Source organism: Otolemur garnettii, unplaced genomic scaffold (genome assembly GCF_000181295.1).
Source record: "Otolemur garnettii isolate 467f Iridium unplaced genomic scaffold, OtoGar3 scaffold00062, whole genome shotgun sequence".
NCBI classification, from domain to species: Eukaryota; Metazoa; Chordata; class Mammalia; order Primates; family Galagidae; genus Otolemur; species Otolemur garnettii.
Window position 1 is genome coordinate 5,049,448 of NW_003852457.1, and position 14,879 is coordinate 5,064,326.

General features: G+C 40.3%; 1 protein-coding gene across 1 annotated transcript in view; it reads right to left on the reverse strand.

Annotated features, from left to right (window-relative positions):
* Positions 1-14,879, reverse strand: part of KHDRBS3 (KH RNA binding domain containing, signal transduction associated 3) — a 177,641-nt gene that overhangs the window by 83,012 nt on the left and 79,750 nt on the right. Inside the window, exon 3 of the mRNA XM_012807047.1 lies at positions 4,138-4,254. Within this exon, the coding sequence (XP_012662501.1) occupies positions 4,138-4,254 (117 nt within the window). The remainder of the gene's footprint in view (positions 1-4,137; positions 4,255-14,879) is intronic.

Below are 14,879 nucleotides of genomic sequence, written 5' to 3' on the forward strand. Positions count from 1 at the left end.
GAACTCCTTTCATCTCTTGTGGTCTTGATGAGCCCGAGGGATGGCACCTCTGCACACTTTCCCATGGATTGAGGCAAGGCATTCATAAGGGATCAACCTATCTTCCTCCCACAAATACACACAGGAAGAATTTTGTATCATTATACAATTCCATAGACGATACCATGGGTTTATGATGAGAGGCAGAGAAAAAACACAGACTTTGACATTGTAGATTCAAATCTGAAACCTCACATTTACAGTATGACCTTGGGCAGGTTACATTACCCTCACTGTATTTATTTATTTATTTGCTCTTTTTAAACATTTTGGATTAACATAAGGGTGCATGTGATTAAGTTACATTGGTTACGTTTGTTAGGAAAGTCCCAAGTTGTATTTGCGTCCTTCACTCAGGTGTGCCGTATACCCTACACTGCATCCAATGTAAAGGGTGGTTTTCAACAGGGTAACTGCACATGAACAGTTTAGTATCTGTCTCATGAGGTTATTGTATTAATAAAGGAGGTAACACAGAAAGTCTTCAGAATTATGCCTAGCACATAACACGCACTCAACTAATAACTGTAGTATTAATAATTATTAATTATTATCTAACTATAGCATTAATTACTCTATTCTAAGGTGTGAATGATGTGGGCAAACTAACATGACGTTTGGCAGGAACCAAAGGCTCAGCACACCACAGCATTAGCGTGATTATTATCTTATATAACTAGCTGCACATGTCAGGAAGGACTCCCATTATTCATCAACATAGCAAATACATTGAGAAGTTATATTCACATTAGCTTTTAAAGAGTGAAAACTTAGAGAATCTAAAAGCATGATATCTTAACACTAAATAATGAGAATCTCTTTAGAAATAAACACGTTATTAGCTAATAATTTCTGTAAACTAAAATTAGTAAAAAGGATCAACTACCTCAATACCCACAGGTTCAGGCAGTGAGGATCTGATTACAGGAGAGCAGATGGGAACTGGGAGTACCCATTTAAGCAGCAAACCTCTTACTTAAATTGTCACTTGTGGTCACCTAGAGTAGATGCTTTCTGAAGGAAATTAACTGATAGGTCATGTGGCAGAGGCTCACAGTGTGGGGGGCGGGCAAGAGAGAGGAGGTGAAATGAGCTGTTTCTTACTGTATTCAAGATTTTAAAGAAATAACTGGCAGGCTTGGGGCTGGTATGTTATGAGTTCAAAGAGCCAGAGTATCCTTAGAAGGTGTTACTGCTTGTAGCCACTGGCTGACGGAGCCAGCAGAGATGCAGAGCTTAGGTTTGTGTGCTTCTGAATTACCACGCAGATGCCCAGGCAACTCCAACGTGAGACTTAGGATGGTGCCTGGATAAGGAAGAAAACCTGAGAACTGAATTTGCAACATTTAGAAGGATTCAAATAACTGAGCACCAGTACCCACATACTCAGCCTCCCATCCCAGCAGAAGCCTGGCTGACGAGGCCTTTCCTACACTGCTTGAGCAGCTGAGGTAGCTCCTCGAAAGGAGATGACAGTTCTCCCACTTCACTACTAACCCCCTTATCATACCCTGGCCTACGAAACCTAAGTTAAATCCAGGGGAGAAGGATGATTTCAGACAGTAATTACCACATCGGCTAGTGTGTGACACCTGCTCTCAGTCCTCCTAGAAAGAACCTGGGACCTTTTCCTACAGTGACCACACTGAGAAAAAAAAATACCTCTTCAGTTTGGGAATTAAGAGAATTGACTTTCATCTCAGTCCACTGAGGGTCACCAGGCAGAGCAGGACTTATGGAATCAGGAAATAAATGGACTGCTGGTTTTGTCAGTTGACTGTGAGTTCAGTGTGTACTATTCTCGCAGTTCCTGGGTGTCTTAATGAAACATAAGTCATGAGCCATTTCTAGAATCCCTATATTGAATCATTGACCCATGTGATCAAAGACATCGAAATGAGAAGATTAGCGAATGGCTGATAAGTGGTCTAGAAAAGAGGTCTAAATATATAAAAAGAGGGTGTCCTACGTCCATGCAGAGAAGACACAGCCGTTCCTCAGCCACGGGGATCATGTTAGACAGCCTCATTTCCCAGCACCTCAGTGCTACTCAAGGTGCTCATAAATAAAGTGACCACAGTGACGGGGTGACAAGTTACGCTTTCCTCCACAACACTGACTCTCTCAGAAGGGCCGACTGACTGCCACTGCAACTCCCGAGTGCCCGAGATGCTGGCGACAGAGAGCGACCACAGCCCGGGATGCAACAGCACCGCCTGTGAGGACAGCAGCCCCGACAGCAAGCTGATAGTACTCGGGATCGCTCCCATGATGTGGATAGCCAAGCACTTGCTGGTAAATTGGGCACATAATTTAGATAAAAATTTTCCTTCCTGGATTCTTTTCCACGTGTAAATCTATTAGTGGATGCCCTGATCGTGATCACTGACTGATATCAAACACTGGTTCTGACCAACGACAACAGAGGAGGACGATGGAGACCTGCCTGTGGGTTTCACTGCTCCTATCGTGGTAGCCCGTTATTACCTGGGCTTATTAGAGAGTGAATAAAGGGTCTCACAGGGCGGAGCATGCTCCCACAAAACACACAGACTAGCACGCTGGCTGACCAGCACGTGCTTACATTTTTTTCTACAGCTGAGTCAGAAAATTAAAGTAACATAATTTAAAACAGTGACGCTTAATGAGTTATCAACAAATCCTGGCCATGCATTGGAATCATTTCAAGCACCTACTGAAAATTGATTTTGTGACTTGAACCTAAATAGTTGAGGTATGGGAATCTGTGTTTTTACACAGTCCCTCTTATGACGTCTGATGGGTGCCACTCTTCCCACTTCCATCTTAGAAAACATACAGGTGTAAGTGTCAAGGAAACAAAGTTTTATTTACTGTGTTCACCCAATCCAATTAAGTTCTCAAATTAACCTAGACAATATACTCAAATTCTCTGAACCTCAGTTTTCTTACATGTAAAATAAGGAAAATATTATCTTTCCTCATTCTTCCAAAGATAACATGAAAGACTGCATGTAAAATATTTCACCAGGGCAGCACCTGTAGCTCAGTGGATAGGGTGCCGGCCATGTGCACCAAGGCTGGCGGGTTTGAACCCAGCCAGGGCCAGCTAAAACAAAAATGACAACTGCAACAAAAAAATAGTCAGCGTGTGGCAGGCATCTGTAGTCCCAGATACTTGGGAGGCTGAGACAAGAGAATCGCTTGAGCCCAAGAGTTGGAGGTTGCTGTGAGCTATGACACCATGGCACTCTACCCCCAGGGTGACAGCTTAAGACTCTGTGTCAAGAAAAATGAACACATAAATAAAATAAGCTATCTCACAAAATACCTGACTCACAGTGGTGGTTCGATAAACAAATAGTGGCTATTTTATTATAAAAGCTATTATTTAGATAGATTGTTCGAGAGAAGGCTGGATTTTATCTAAATAACTTTCATGTCTAAAATGATCACTGTGAACTTTTCATGGTGTGTGATCACTGAATATGGATTTGGTTCTCAGTAATGAAAGTCTTTTAACAATGAGAGAAAAGTAAGTGACATTAGAGAACAACATAAGTGACACATTACGATTGTGTGAGAATAGTGAGCAATCACTGAAGTACTTAAAATCAATTTTAGTAACTTGATAAAATGCATTTAACATCAAATAAAGCACAAAAGGAGAAATGAGAGTGTATACATTACAAACTGAACTATACAAGACATAGGAAAAAAAGAACCAGAGGAACAAATCTAAAATGCAGACACTGATGGTACGCCTACAGGTGGACTTGACTTGTCCTCATAATTTTGATATTGCCGGATTTCCTATAAGATAGCATATGACTTACTATTAGAATAAACAATGTATATATTAGGCTTTTGTGTTATATAAAACCATTAAGGTTACAGATGCAGTATTAATATATTACATATCCTGAAACTGGTCACAGTAACTCAGTTTTCTAAAAAGTATCACATACATAGTACCTTATGTGACATTTCAGTATAATTCTATTTGAGATCCTAGTTAGCCTATGTGTGTATATATAAACGTATTACTACAATGGCTAACATAAAGGTACATAATATAGCTGGACTAAAAAGGTAGCCATCGCCCACAACAAGTATTACCTTTGCTTTGTCTCTCATGGAACCTTTTCCAAGGATGGACATTTTTGTCAAAGTTTCTTCTTGTAAACGCTTCAGGGAATTGCCACGTGGACCCAAAAGTTTCCCCACAAAGTTGAACTAGGAAAAATAAACAGACCAACCAAATTTGTCACATTCATGCCTGAAAGGAAGATATTAATTGTGAACAACAGGAGACACTGTACTATGTTGCACATCACTAACGGATGCAAATATTTACATTCCTACTATGTGCATCACACTGATGTTTCCCACTAATCACTAAAATGGGGCTACAATTATAAATTAATAAAAGACACATATTTCTTTACACCAATCACTTTAGCAGTAGCGATATTTCATAGACTGCGAACACATAGTTAATTTCTCAGAATTCTCAGATTGCTATCCTGAAACTTTTAATACACATCAAATAACAACTGTGAACACTTCTAGTATTAGAATGTACTTGAGGAAAAATGATACCAGGTTATTATAATAGGCACCAGACTGGTCATTATGGAGTACCCAGGTTCTCCCCCCTGGTCAGCATGTACAGTTGGCTATGCGACCAGAGTAGACTGGCCTAGATGAGTTAAGCGTTCAGTGGCTGACAGAAGCTCTACAACTAAACCCATTTCTCTCTTCCAAAATAACCAGCCATGGGAATGTGGACAATTTATTTAACCTAGGTGCCCAGTGTTCCTTATTCAACAAGCAGAGCGGAAGGGAAGTAATTAAGGGTGTGTCCTCTATGGTTAGCAGACCATGGTTTAAATCCCAGCCTTTTCTGTAACCGGCTGCTTAATTAAGCCTGGGCAAGCCACCTAACCTCTTAGTACTTCAGTTTCCTCATGTGTAAAACAGGAACAGAAATAGGACCTACCCGTATTGGGCTATTCAAGGATTACGCGGGTCAACAGAAATAAACCATTTAGAACAATGCTTCGCCATCAGAGACACCCCATAAGCACATCTTGAATGAAAACATTATCAGGAATTTCATACCACTCTTACAAATCTTACTATAATTCAGGTAAATCATGACTACTTCTTGTTCGCAAATTGAAAATCAGCAGGGAGGAAACTGTTCTCTTTGGCAAGACTGGTAACAATCTGTGCTGCTGTTGCTTCCAGAGTAAAACTGCTCCTCTCCTCCGTCTATCTGACTGTGGCAGTCGGGTCGAAGCAGTTTTCCTTAAGTAAGTAGTTAGCACTTTACAAAATCCAAACAGTATTTTGTCCACCTCACTTTTACTTTTCTTGGTCTTCAACCAAAACTCAAATATATATTTTTAACCTTTGCATGTAAATATTTCTTGCTTTTAAACATTCAATTGTTAAGTACTTTTTAAAAATATAAGTTATACCTACAGAATTAACACAGTCAAATGCTAGTAGTGTATGGTGGGAAAAAGAATCAATGTCCTAAACCCCTAGCCCTACATTATTCTTGTTCCCCATTTTCTCTACTTTGTATTTCTGGAAATTCTATGATTCTATTATCTAGAAATGGGATATCCTGAGTTGGATCACTAAACGTGTCTCTTATTTTTCCTGTGTTTTCTACATGAAGATCTGACTACATTTGCTATAAATCTCTTGATCCATTTCTCCTATCAAATAGCTAACTACTAATAAGACTTTCTTATATATGTTCCTTTTAAATGGTATTTTGTTTATATTTCGTGGAAACAACACAATTCCTTATATTTTCTGAAGAGATTGATGGCGGTGGCTCTTCCCTGCCTTGGAAAGTACAGAGTCTGCTTCTTCTAATACTTGCCCCCTCCCCTGCCCTGTTTTGTGAGCTTGTCTAGTCTCTCTATATTATGTGCTTTCCTCAGCTGTACAGTAACACTCTGCTACCTGTTGCTGTGTTTTTTTTGAGGCAGAGTCTCACTTTGTGGCCCTCGGTAGAGTGCTGTGGCGTCACAGCTCACAGCAACCTCCAACTCTTGGGCTGAAGCGATTCTCTTGCTGCCACCTCCTGAGTAGCTGGGGCTACAGGCACCTTCCACAATGCCTGGCTTTCTTTGTTGTTGTTGTTGCAGTTGTCACTGCTATTTTCACTGGCCAGGGCTGGGTTCAAACCCGCCACCCTCAGTATATGAGGCTGTTGCCCTACCCACTGAGCCACAGGTGCCACCTGCTACTACCTGTTCTTAACTATTTAAGACTGGGGCTCTAAAATGCTGACTGGGAAGCTCTGCTTTCACATATGGGCCTTGCCAACTGGTAGGTTCTACTGTCAAAATGGCAACCCAGTGTTTTCATCAAGAGCTATTCAGATATCAGTACCCACACTTTTTTTTTTTCCCTCCTGGGCATTTCCCTGAAGGGGAATTCTCCAGTCTCCTAAGAGGAAGTATAAGCCTGGTTGCCAGAATACTGGGAATCCCATTGTTAAGCATGTACAAGGTCAGACAACTAAGTTCGCAGACTCATCCAAGTAAAAGTGCTCTATCCCTCACTGCTGAATTATCAGTAAGGTCATCTCTGAGGTCCTCCCCTTGGGAAGCTATGCACTGATGCTAGCACCTAGTCCACCCTTCAGAACAATTCTTTAAGTCTTTTTCTGGAATGGCCATAAGAGCTACAGTGATATGAGGTCTGACAATTAAGTTGGTGAACCCATTCTAGAAAAAGTGCTCTATACCTTGTTACTAAATATCATTAGTCACCAGATGGCCAGGGAGAGGACCTTGAAGGTGACCGCAGTGACACTCAGCAGTGAGGCATGTATCACTTTTTCTAGGATGAGTTTGCAAACTTAATTGACCTTGTATACTTTCATTTAAAGGAAAGAGTTCCCTCATTTTCAGTGTCACATCTCATACTAGGCCTCAGTTGTATCTGTTGCAGAGCCTAATAGTCTCTTATTCAAGCGCTCAGGCACTCTGTGGTCTTCTGCTGGAGTGTGGAGGGGATGCCTGGCCTTATCAGATGGAAGAACATTGAGTGTTCTGTTTTTCGTGCAATCTCTCAGCCAAGTCTCTTTTTAGTTCTACCCCACACATCCACCTTCACAGTAACAGACAATTACAATTCCTGCATGTTCTTGAAATGCCTCCCTACTAATGAGCATGTTGGTTGAATTCTGGTTGAATTCCTCTCACTCTGCCAGCTCAGGGTTCCCCTTTCTCTGATCTTCATCACCACTCATCCATTTATTTTGCAGCTACCAAAATCTCACTGACATCGTTTGTCTACTGTCATCTCACTCTTTTATTTGCTTATATTCATTTTAACAGGTTTCACGGACAGAGTAAAAATAAATTTCAAAATCAACATATTTACATTTTAAATGGTCAAATATTTCCCAATTAATAAAAATTAAGAGGCTTTAACATCTTCTGATCCAAACATCTAATTTTTTATTGAAGAAACTAAAGTTCAGAGTGATGCAATCTATTCAAGGTTACTTGATGAAAAATAAAAACATAGGATTCTATGTGGGAACAAAAAGCATTTTATATAATTTTATATACCTTCAGAGGCTGCTTCTTCTATTTAACTTTTATTCATATTTTGTTAACAAAAAGTATATAAATGAGTACTTTCTGACACGCAGAAACACTTCTATTCCCTTCTTCATTCTACTTAACTCTGTTCAACCACATGTACGTATTAGTTACATCTCCCTAATCAAATTAGTCCTTGTGACTTTCACACTCTTCCTCTGCCACACAGGAATTATACTACCTACTGTGGGTGCCTGCTATACAAATTAAAGAAGATAATGTATGAAATCACCCACTAGGGCAGCCAATAAATTGTTATACTTGATGTTAAATTAGTAAGTAATAAATTGAGGAATTTAACTATTGTGGACATATGCAACTTTATCTGAAAAATACCTACCTTGTCCTGCAACGGGCTCCCCTTTATGGATAAGGCTATCAAGGGGGCCACCACACTGGAGATGGTGTGACCAGGCCCCAGCCCCTCAGGCTGGTTAGGGAACTGGCCTCTGACTGGAAGCCAAGTAGCCTGAGGTCCTAAGCTAAGTATGTGGCTCCCAAAAGTCCTTACAGCTGAGTCACAATAATGGTGACATGCTTGGTTGCTTGGTCAGGTTCTCAAAGCACAGATTACATCATCTCCCTGTGGGGCATTTGGAAACATTCAGTATGTTTACTTGGTTGTCACACGAGTGGGGTCACTACTGGGATTTAGTGGGCAAGAACCTATAATGTCACACATCAGAAACAGATGGTTCTACCCTTCCCAATAAAGGGTCCTATGTGAAATGGCAATTGTGCCCCTGTTAAGAAACACTGTTAGAAAAGCTCTAGATTCTCTATTTCTCAGACTTGACATCCTTTTAGTGTCCTCTCAGTTTGCAAGCTGAGCTCCTCCATGGACTCTGTAGGATACCCCAATGTAGTTAAAAAACAAGACCCCCCAAAATCCCTGAAGCTAGCCACAGTCAGCACTCGCAAGTCACAGAGGGACAGAGTAGTTCCCGGACTCTTGATGGCAAAGAACCGAAGCACCATAGTTCTCCGATTTGCCCCTTGATTTCCACTTGCTGTGGTCCTCTGAACGCACGTCCTTACAGAGGCTCCCTCACCAGCAATATGAACACACAGACTTCTTAGACTCTCCAGCCCTCACTGTATTACTCTTGTGTGGCTAATAAAAGTCATTAGGCTTCATGGTCATTTTCAAGATTGTGAACTCAAATAAAATCCTAAGCTTCTTTCTGAAGGAACATACCCCACCTTGGCCAAGGGGATCTCCAAGGAAACTATAAAGCTGAGTTCCCGGCCGTGAGTAATGGAGGGTCAGGTACACATCATTTTACCGGCTCTCCTGCTAATGGCAATCAGGTTTTATTTCCCCCCTAAGCACCCGGCTAATATTCTTTCCTGATAAAAGACCACCAGTCATAGAGTGGCTTTACAGAGCATCCACCGAGAGGGTTTGATGTCCCTGTTTTGCCTTATTGATATAGGGCCATTTCTGAACAGGGACCCCACAAAAGGACAGAAAGCTCCATTGTTCAGCCACATGTTTCTCTTGTCATAAATATTCAGGACTCCTCTATAGCTTCTTCAATATGTACACGTGACCATCGTGCTCAGTATAAACTCCTGTTTCCACGGTCCCTGCCTTGAAGCATGTGCTTCTGGCCTGTGCCTGGGGCCTGCTTTCCAGCCTGCTGGAATGGTCAGCCTGAAACCCTTGAGACATAAAACTCTCCTTTCCAAATTATGAACCTTGTTATTTCTACAGTTAACAAAATTAAAGTACCAGATAAAGCACGGTGACAGTGTTGAATTTTACCTCAGAGTAGAGGAAACTAAGCCCTGAGCTTTAGCATAAGACTCGCCTCCTGCTTGAGAGACCTGCTTGGGAGAGTCAGGAGAATGGCCTGGAATGTTGAGTGTGTACGTCGGGAGATCAGAAACAGCCTCCCCGGGAGTCTCTGAGAGGTGTGGCAACACCAGGCCTGGAGCTGGTGGTAAAGATTCCCTAGATTCCCAAGGTCTCTAAAGCTAGAGGCAGAGTCATATTTAAAGTCTAAGATTGTACAAAACAAACTGGAGACCCTCTGTGTGATACTTTCCATGTTCCCCCCTTTTAGAGCTGATGTCTGAGAAGTTTAACTACTTCTTCCTGCTTTGTGGCAACAAACAGGGACCTGAGGGTCACTCAGGAGGGCTCCTCCCAGAGTTCCTTAATCTCTGCACAGACTCTGCGTCACAGTTAACTCAGGAGGCTCCTCCCAGAGTGGCTTAGTCCCCCCACACAGACTCTGTGTCAAGCATCTTCATTCTTCACACCAAGACCCCCTCATCTGGTGACTTCAAACCTCTTCACTTGAGCCTTGTGCTCCAAAAAAAAACAGTGATGATTAAGAAATACCCACACTTGCCCGTGTTCCCAGAAATAACTTACTGCAAAGGACTGCTCTTCCCCATTATGACTAAGGTAAGACTCGCTGATGACCCATTATGTACATAGACCAACCCCTCCAAATTCCTATTAAAGATTAGTTAACCAGGCTGGGCACAGTGGCTCACACCTGTAATCCTAGTACTCTGGGAGGCCGAGGCTGGTGGATTGCATGAACTCATAGATTTGAGACCAGCCTGAGCCGGAGAGAGACCTCACCTCTAAAAATAGCTAGGTGTTGTGGGAGGCACCTGTAGACCTGACTACTCAGGAGCCTGAGGCAAGAGAATTGCTTGACCCCAAGAATTTGAGATTGCTGTGAGCTACGATGCCACAAAACTCTACCAAGGGTGACAAAGTGAAACTCATGTCTTCTAAATAAATAAGATTAAACAATTTGATCAATCAGGAAAAGCTGCCTATCTTGACTTGATTCAACTTTTGTTCAGCTTCTCTCCTTTCCCCTGAATTTCCCCTGAATTTTGACCCATCCTCAATCTGAACCAACAGAAAAGCCCTCTCCAAAAGCCCTTCTGGAAAACTAGGAAAGACCAAGCTCAGGGTAGAATATCCTTAGGTCACCGTCGTCCCACATGGCCATTGCCACCCATTCATCTCTCCTCTCCTAACCTTTCTGGCTCCTTCACTTCTCTCCGTAAGACAAAAGCCCTTTTCTGTCTAAGCTCTGTGATGTAACCTGTAGGTCAATGTATTCTCCATACTATAACATCCCCTCTCTCCATTGTCAAAGTCCCTTTGTGTGATCTTGCAATAATCCTTTCAAATCATGCCCCTCTTACTTGTTTATTTGACAACTATATATGCTAGAAAAACAAAGAATTTAATGCATTTTAATAGTCATTTTTATCAATAATTCCATTTTTACAAATAAATTCATTTGTATATATGTATTCATTTATTAATTTCATTTGACCATTTATACACAAAAATAAAACAATTATCACATCTAAGACCAATGATCTTTCTCCGGATTCCAATTGTAACTCTCACACACATGTGCAGACCCCTACACACACATATATGAACAACAAATGCTACAACTTTCAACAAGAAACAAGTGATCACGAAGATGACAGAACAACATACAATAAGTACACCTGAGTTTCACTGAGAAATACACCAGGTATAATAATTATATTCTTTCTCAAATAGATTTAATTGATCTAAACTATATTTGTGACATGACATTGTTCCTTGGGGAACAATTATAGTTAAGCTGTCATTTCATAAACAACCAAACCTCAAGAACATGTCACAGTTGCTATTAAAGGGTTTCCCTTAATTGGGTGCTCACCAAAAAGTTGATTAGTCTATCAAAGGGATGCTTTGTTGACCTCAACACTCCAGGCTGAACTTATAACCTCTGCCACCAGAACTTCAAACATGTTTCTTCTTCTGGGTCCCTTAATCAATGAATGGCACCACTATCTGTGGATATATGAGGTGACTCCAGCCTGAAGCTTGACACTTACTCCATGGGGGCAGTGATGAAGCCTTTCATGCTCACTGCTTTATTTCCAAACGTCGTACATGGAAAGCATTAAATAAATGTTCGATGAATTAATTAGTTACATCTTAGAGATTTTCCTTCTAAATATCTTTTATCTGCCTATTTTCTTTAGTCCTACCACAACCACCCTGGTCTAGGCACTTATCTCCTCTCAAGAGATCATCGTAAAGTCCTTTCTCTGTATCTACTTTTGCCAACCTCCTTCAATCAACAGAGAAGTCTTTTTGAAACAAACGAATTATACACCATGACCAAGCGGGTTTTATCCCAGGGTCTCGAGGTTGGTTCAATATACATACATCTATAAATATATCACATAAACAAACTAAAAAACAAAGACCATATGATTCTCTCAATAGATGCAGAAAAAGCTTTTGACAATATCTAGCATCCTTTCATGACAAGAACACTTAAAAAAATAGGTATAGAAGGAACTTTTCTTAAACTGATAGAGGTCATCTACAGCAAACCCACAGCCAATATCATATTGAATAGAGTAAAATTGAGAACATTTCTACTCAGATCAGGAAACAGGCAAGGTTGCCCATTGTCTCCACTGCTTTTTAACATTGTAATAGAAGTCTTAACCATCGCAATCAGGCAAGAGAAGGTGATCAAATAGGGTCAGAGGAGATCAAACTTTCACTCTTCACAGATGACATGATTTTATACCTGGAAAACCCCAGGGACTCAACCACAAAACTCTAAGAAGTGACCAAGGAATATAGTAGAGTTTAAGGATACAAAATCAATACTCATAAATCAGTAGCTTTTCTATATATCAATAATAGTCAAGCCAAAAAAACAGTCAAGGATTCTATTCCCTTTATACTTGTGCCAAAGAAGATGAAATATCTGGGAATTTATCTAACAAAGGATGTAAAAGATCTCTAGAAAGAGAATTATGAAACTCTGAGAAAATAAATAGCTGAAGATGTTAACAAATGGAAAAACATACCATGATCATGGCTGGGAAGAATCAACATTGTTAAAATGTCCATATTACCCAAAGCAATTTACAAATTTAATGCAATCCCTGTAAAAGCACCACCACCATTTTTTAAAGACCTAGAAAAAATAGTACTTCGTTTTATATGGAACCAGAAAAAAACCTCGAATAGCCAAGACATTACTCAGAAATAAATACAAATCAGGAGGAATCACGCTTCCAGACTTCCAACTATACTATAAATCTATAATGATCAAAACAGCATGGTATTTCACAAAAATAGAGAGGTAGATGTATGGAATGAAATTGAGAAATAAGAGATGAACCCAGACACTTATCGTCATTTGATCTTTGAAAACCTGTCAAAAATATAAATTGGGGGAAGATTCCCTATTTAACGAATGATGGTGGGAGAATTGGCTGGTGACTTGTAGAAGACTGAAATTGGACCCATACCTTTCAACATTAACAAAAATTAACTTTCACTGGATAAAAGATTTAAACTTAAGACATGAAACTATAAAGATTCTTGGAGAGAGTGCAGGAGAAACACTTAAAAGAAATTGTCCTGGGAGAATACTTTATGAGGAAAATCCCCCCAAGGCAATTGAAGCAACACCAAAAATACATTACTGGGATCTGATCAAACTAAAAAGCTTCTACACAGAGGAGAACACAGTAAGTAAAGCAAGTAGACAGCCCTCAGAATGGGAGAGGATATTTGCAGATGCATATCATGCTTCTGACAAAGGTTTGATAACCAGAATCCACAGAGAACTCAAACTTACTAATAAGAAAAGAACAAGTAATCCCATTTCATTGTGGGCAAGTGACTTGAACAGAAGCTTCTCTGAAGAACATAGGCTCGTGGCCTACAGACACATGAAAAAATGCTCATCATCTTTTATCATCAAAGAAATGCAAATCAAAACCACTTTGAGATTTCATCTAACTCCCATAAGAGTGGCTCACATAACAAAATCCCAAAACTACAGATGTTGGCATGGATGTGGAGAAAAGGAAAACACTTCTGCACTTTTGGTGGGAGTGCAAGCTAATACGTTCCTTTTGGAAAGAAGTATGGAGAATACTCAGGAATCTAAGAGTAGACCTGCTGTTTGACCCTGTAATTCCTCTACTAGGTATATATCCAAAAGACCAAAAATCACTTTACAACAAAAATATTTGCACTAGATTGTTCATTGCAGCTCAATTCATAAAAGCCAAGTCATGGAAGAAGCCCAAGTGCCCATTTACCCACGAATGGATTAATAAATTGTGGTATATGTATACCAAGGAATATTACGCAGCCTTAAAAAAGACGGAAACTTTTTATCTTTTACGTTTACATGGATGGAGCTGGAACATATCCTACTTGGTAAAGTATCTCAAGAGTGGAAAAAAAATATCCAATGTACTCAGTACTATTATGAAACCAACTTACAATCACTCACACTTTCATATGAAGAATAGATCACAACTATGGCCCAAGTTGAAGGAGGGAGGAAGGGAGATGGGAGAGGAGGGTGGAAGTCAGATGGAGGGAGGGTGAATGGTGGGATCATACTTATGGTGCATAATGCAAGGGTACATGTCAGATCTACTAGTATAGAGTATAAATGTCTTAACACAATAATTAAGTAAACAAGATGAGGTATATATTAACCAGTGTGGTGTAAGTGTTCCTAATTCTATATGAAGTCAGCACATTGTACCCCATAAATGCATTAATGTATACATGAAAAAAATTATTTTTAAATGAAGCACATGTTAACCTTAACACTGCTTAAAATGTACTGCTCAGTATACCCAGAATCTAAGTCCAAATGTCCTACTGTTGCCATGAAAGGTCCAGGCTGAGAACACTCTTGCTCACCTTTCCTGCCTCATCACATTCCTGCTTTTAATGTTAGCCACTCGGGATTTCTTTCCATTTGTCAAAACTACCACACTCTAAGAACTGCCCACTCAGTCCACATGTAGAGAGCTAAAAAGACCACTACTCCCGTCCATAAAAAAATAAAAAACCTGGACAGAAGGCAAATTAATGCTGAAGTCCTAGGGTAAAATCTAACCCCAGGTCTGCAGAGAGCTACCTATAGGGAGAAACAAAACTCAAGCAAGTTTACCTTTGTGACCAAGGGTAAACTAGCATAAGAATATGAAGCCCTAGAAGCCACCCAATTAGGACAGCTGGAAGTTTCTCAAAGGCTTTTTACACAGTAATTCCCCCTTGCCCTCAGGGGCTCACAGGGACGATCAAGAAGAATCCGTCCTTCGCGTTCACATGGATGGAGCTGGAAAATGTTCTTCTTAGCAAAGTATCACAGGAATGGAAGAAAAAGTATCCAATGTACACAC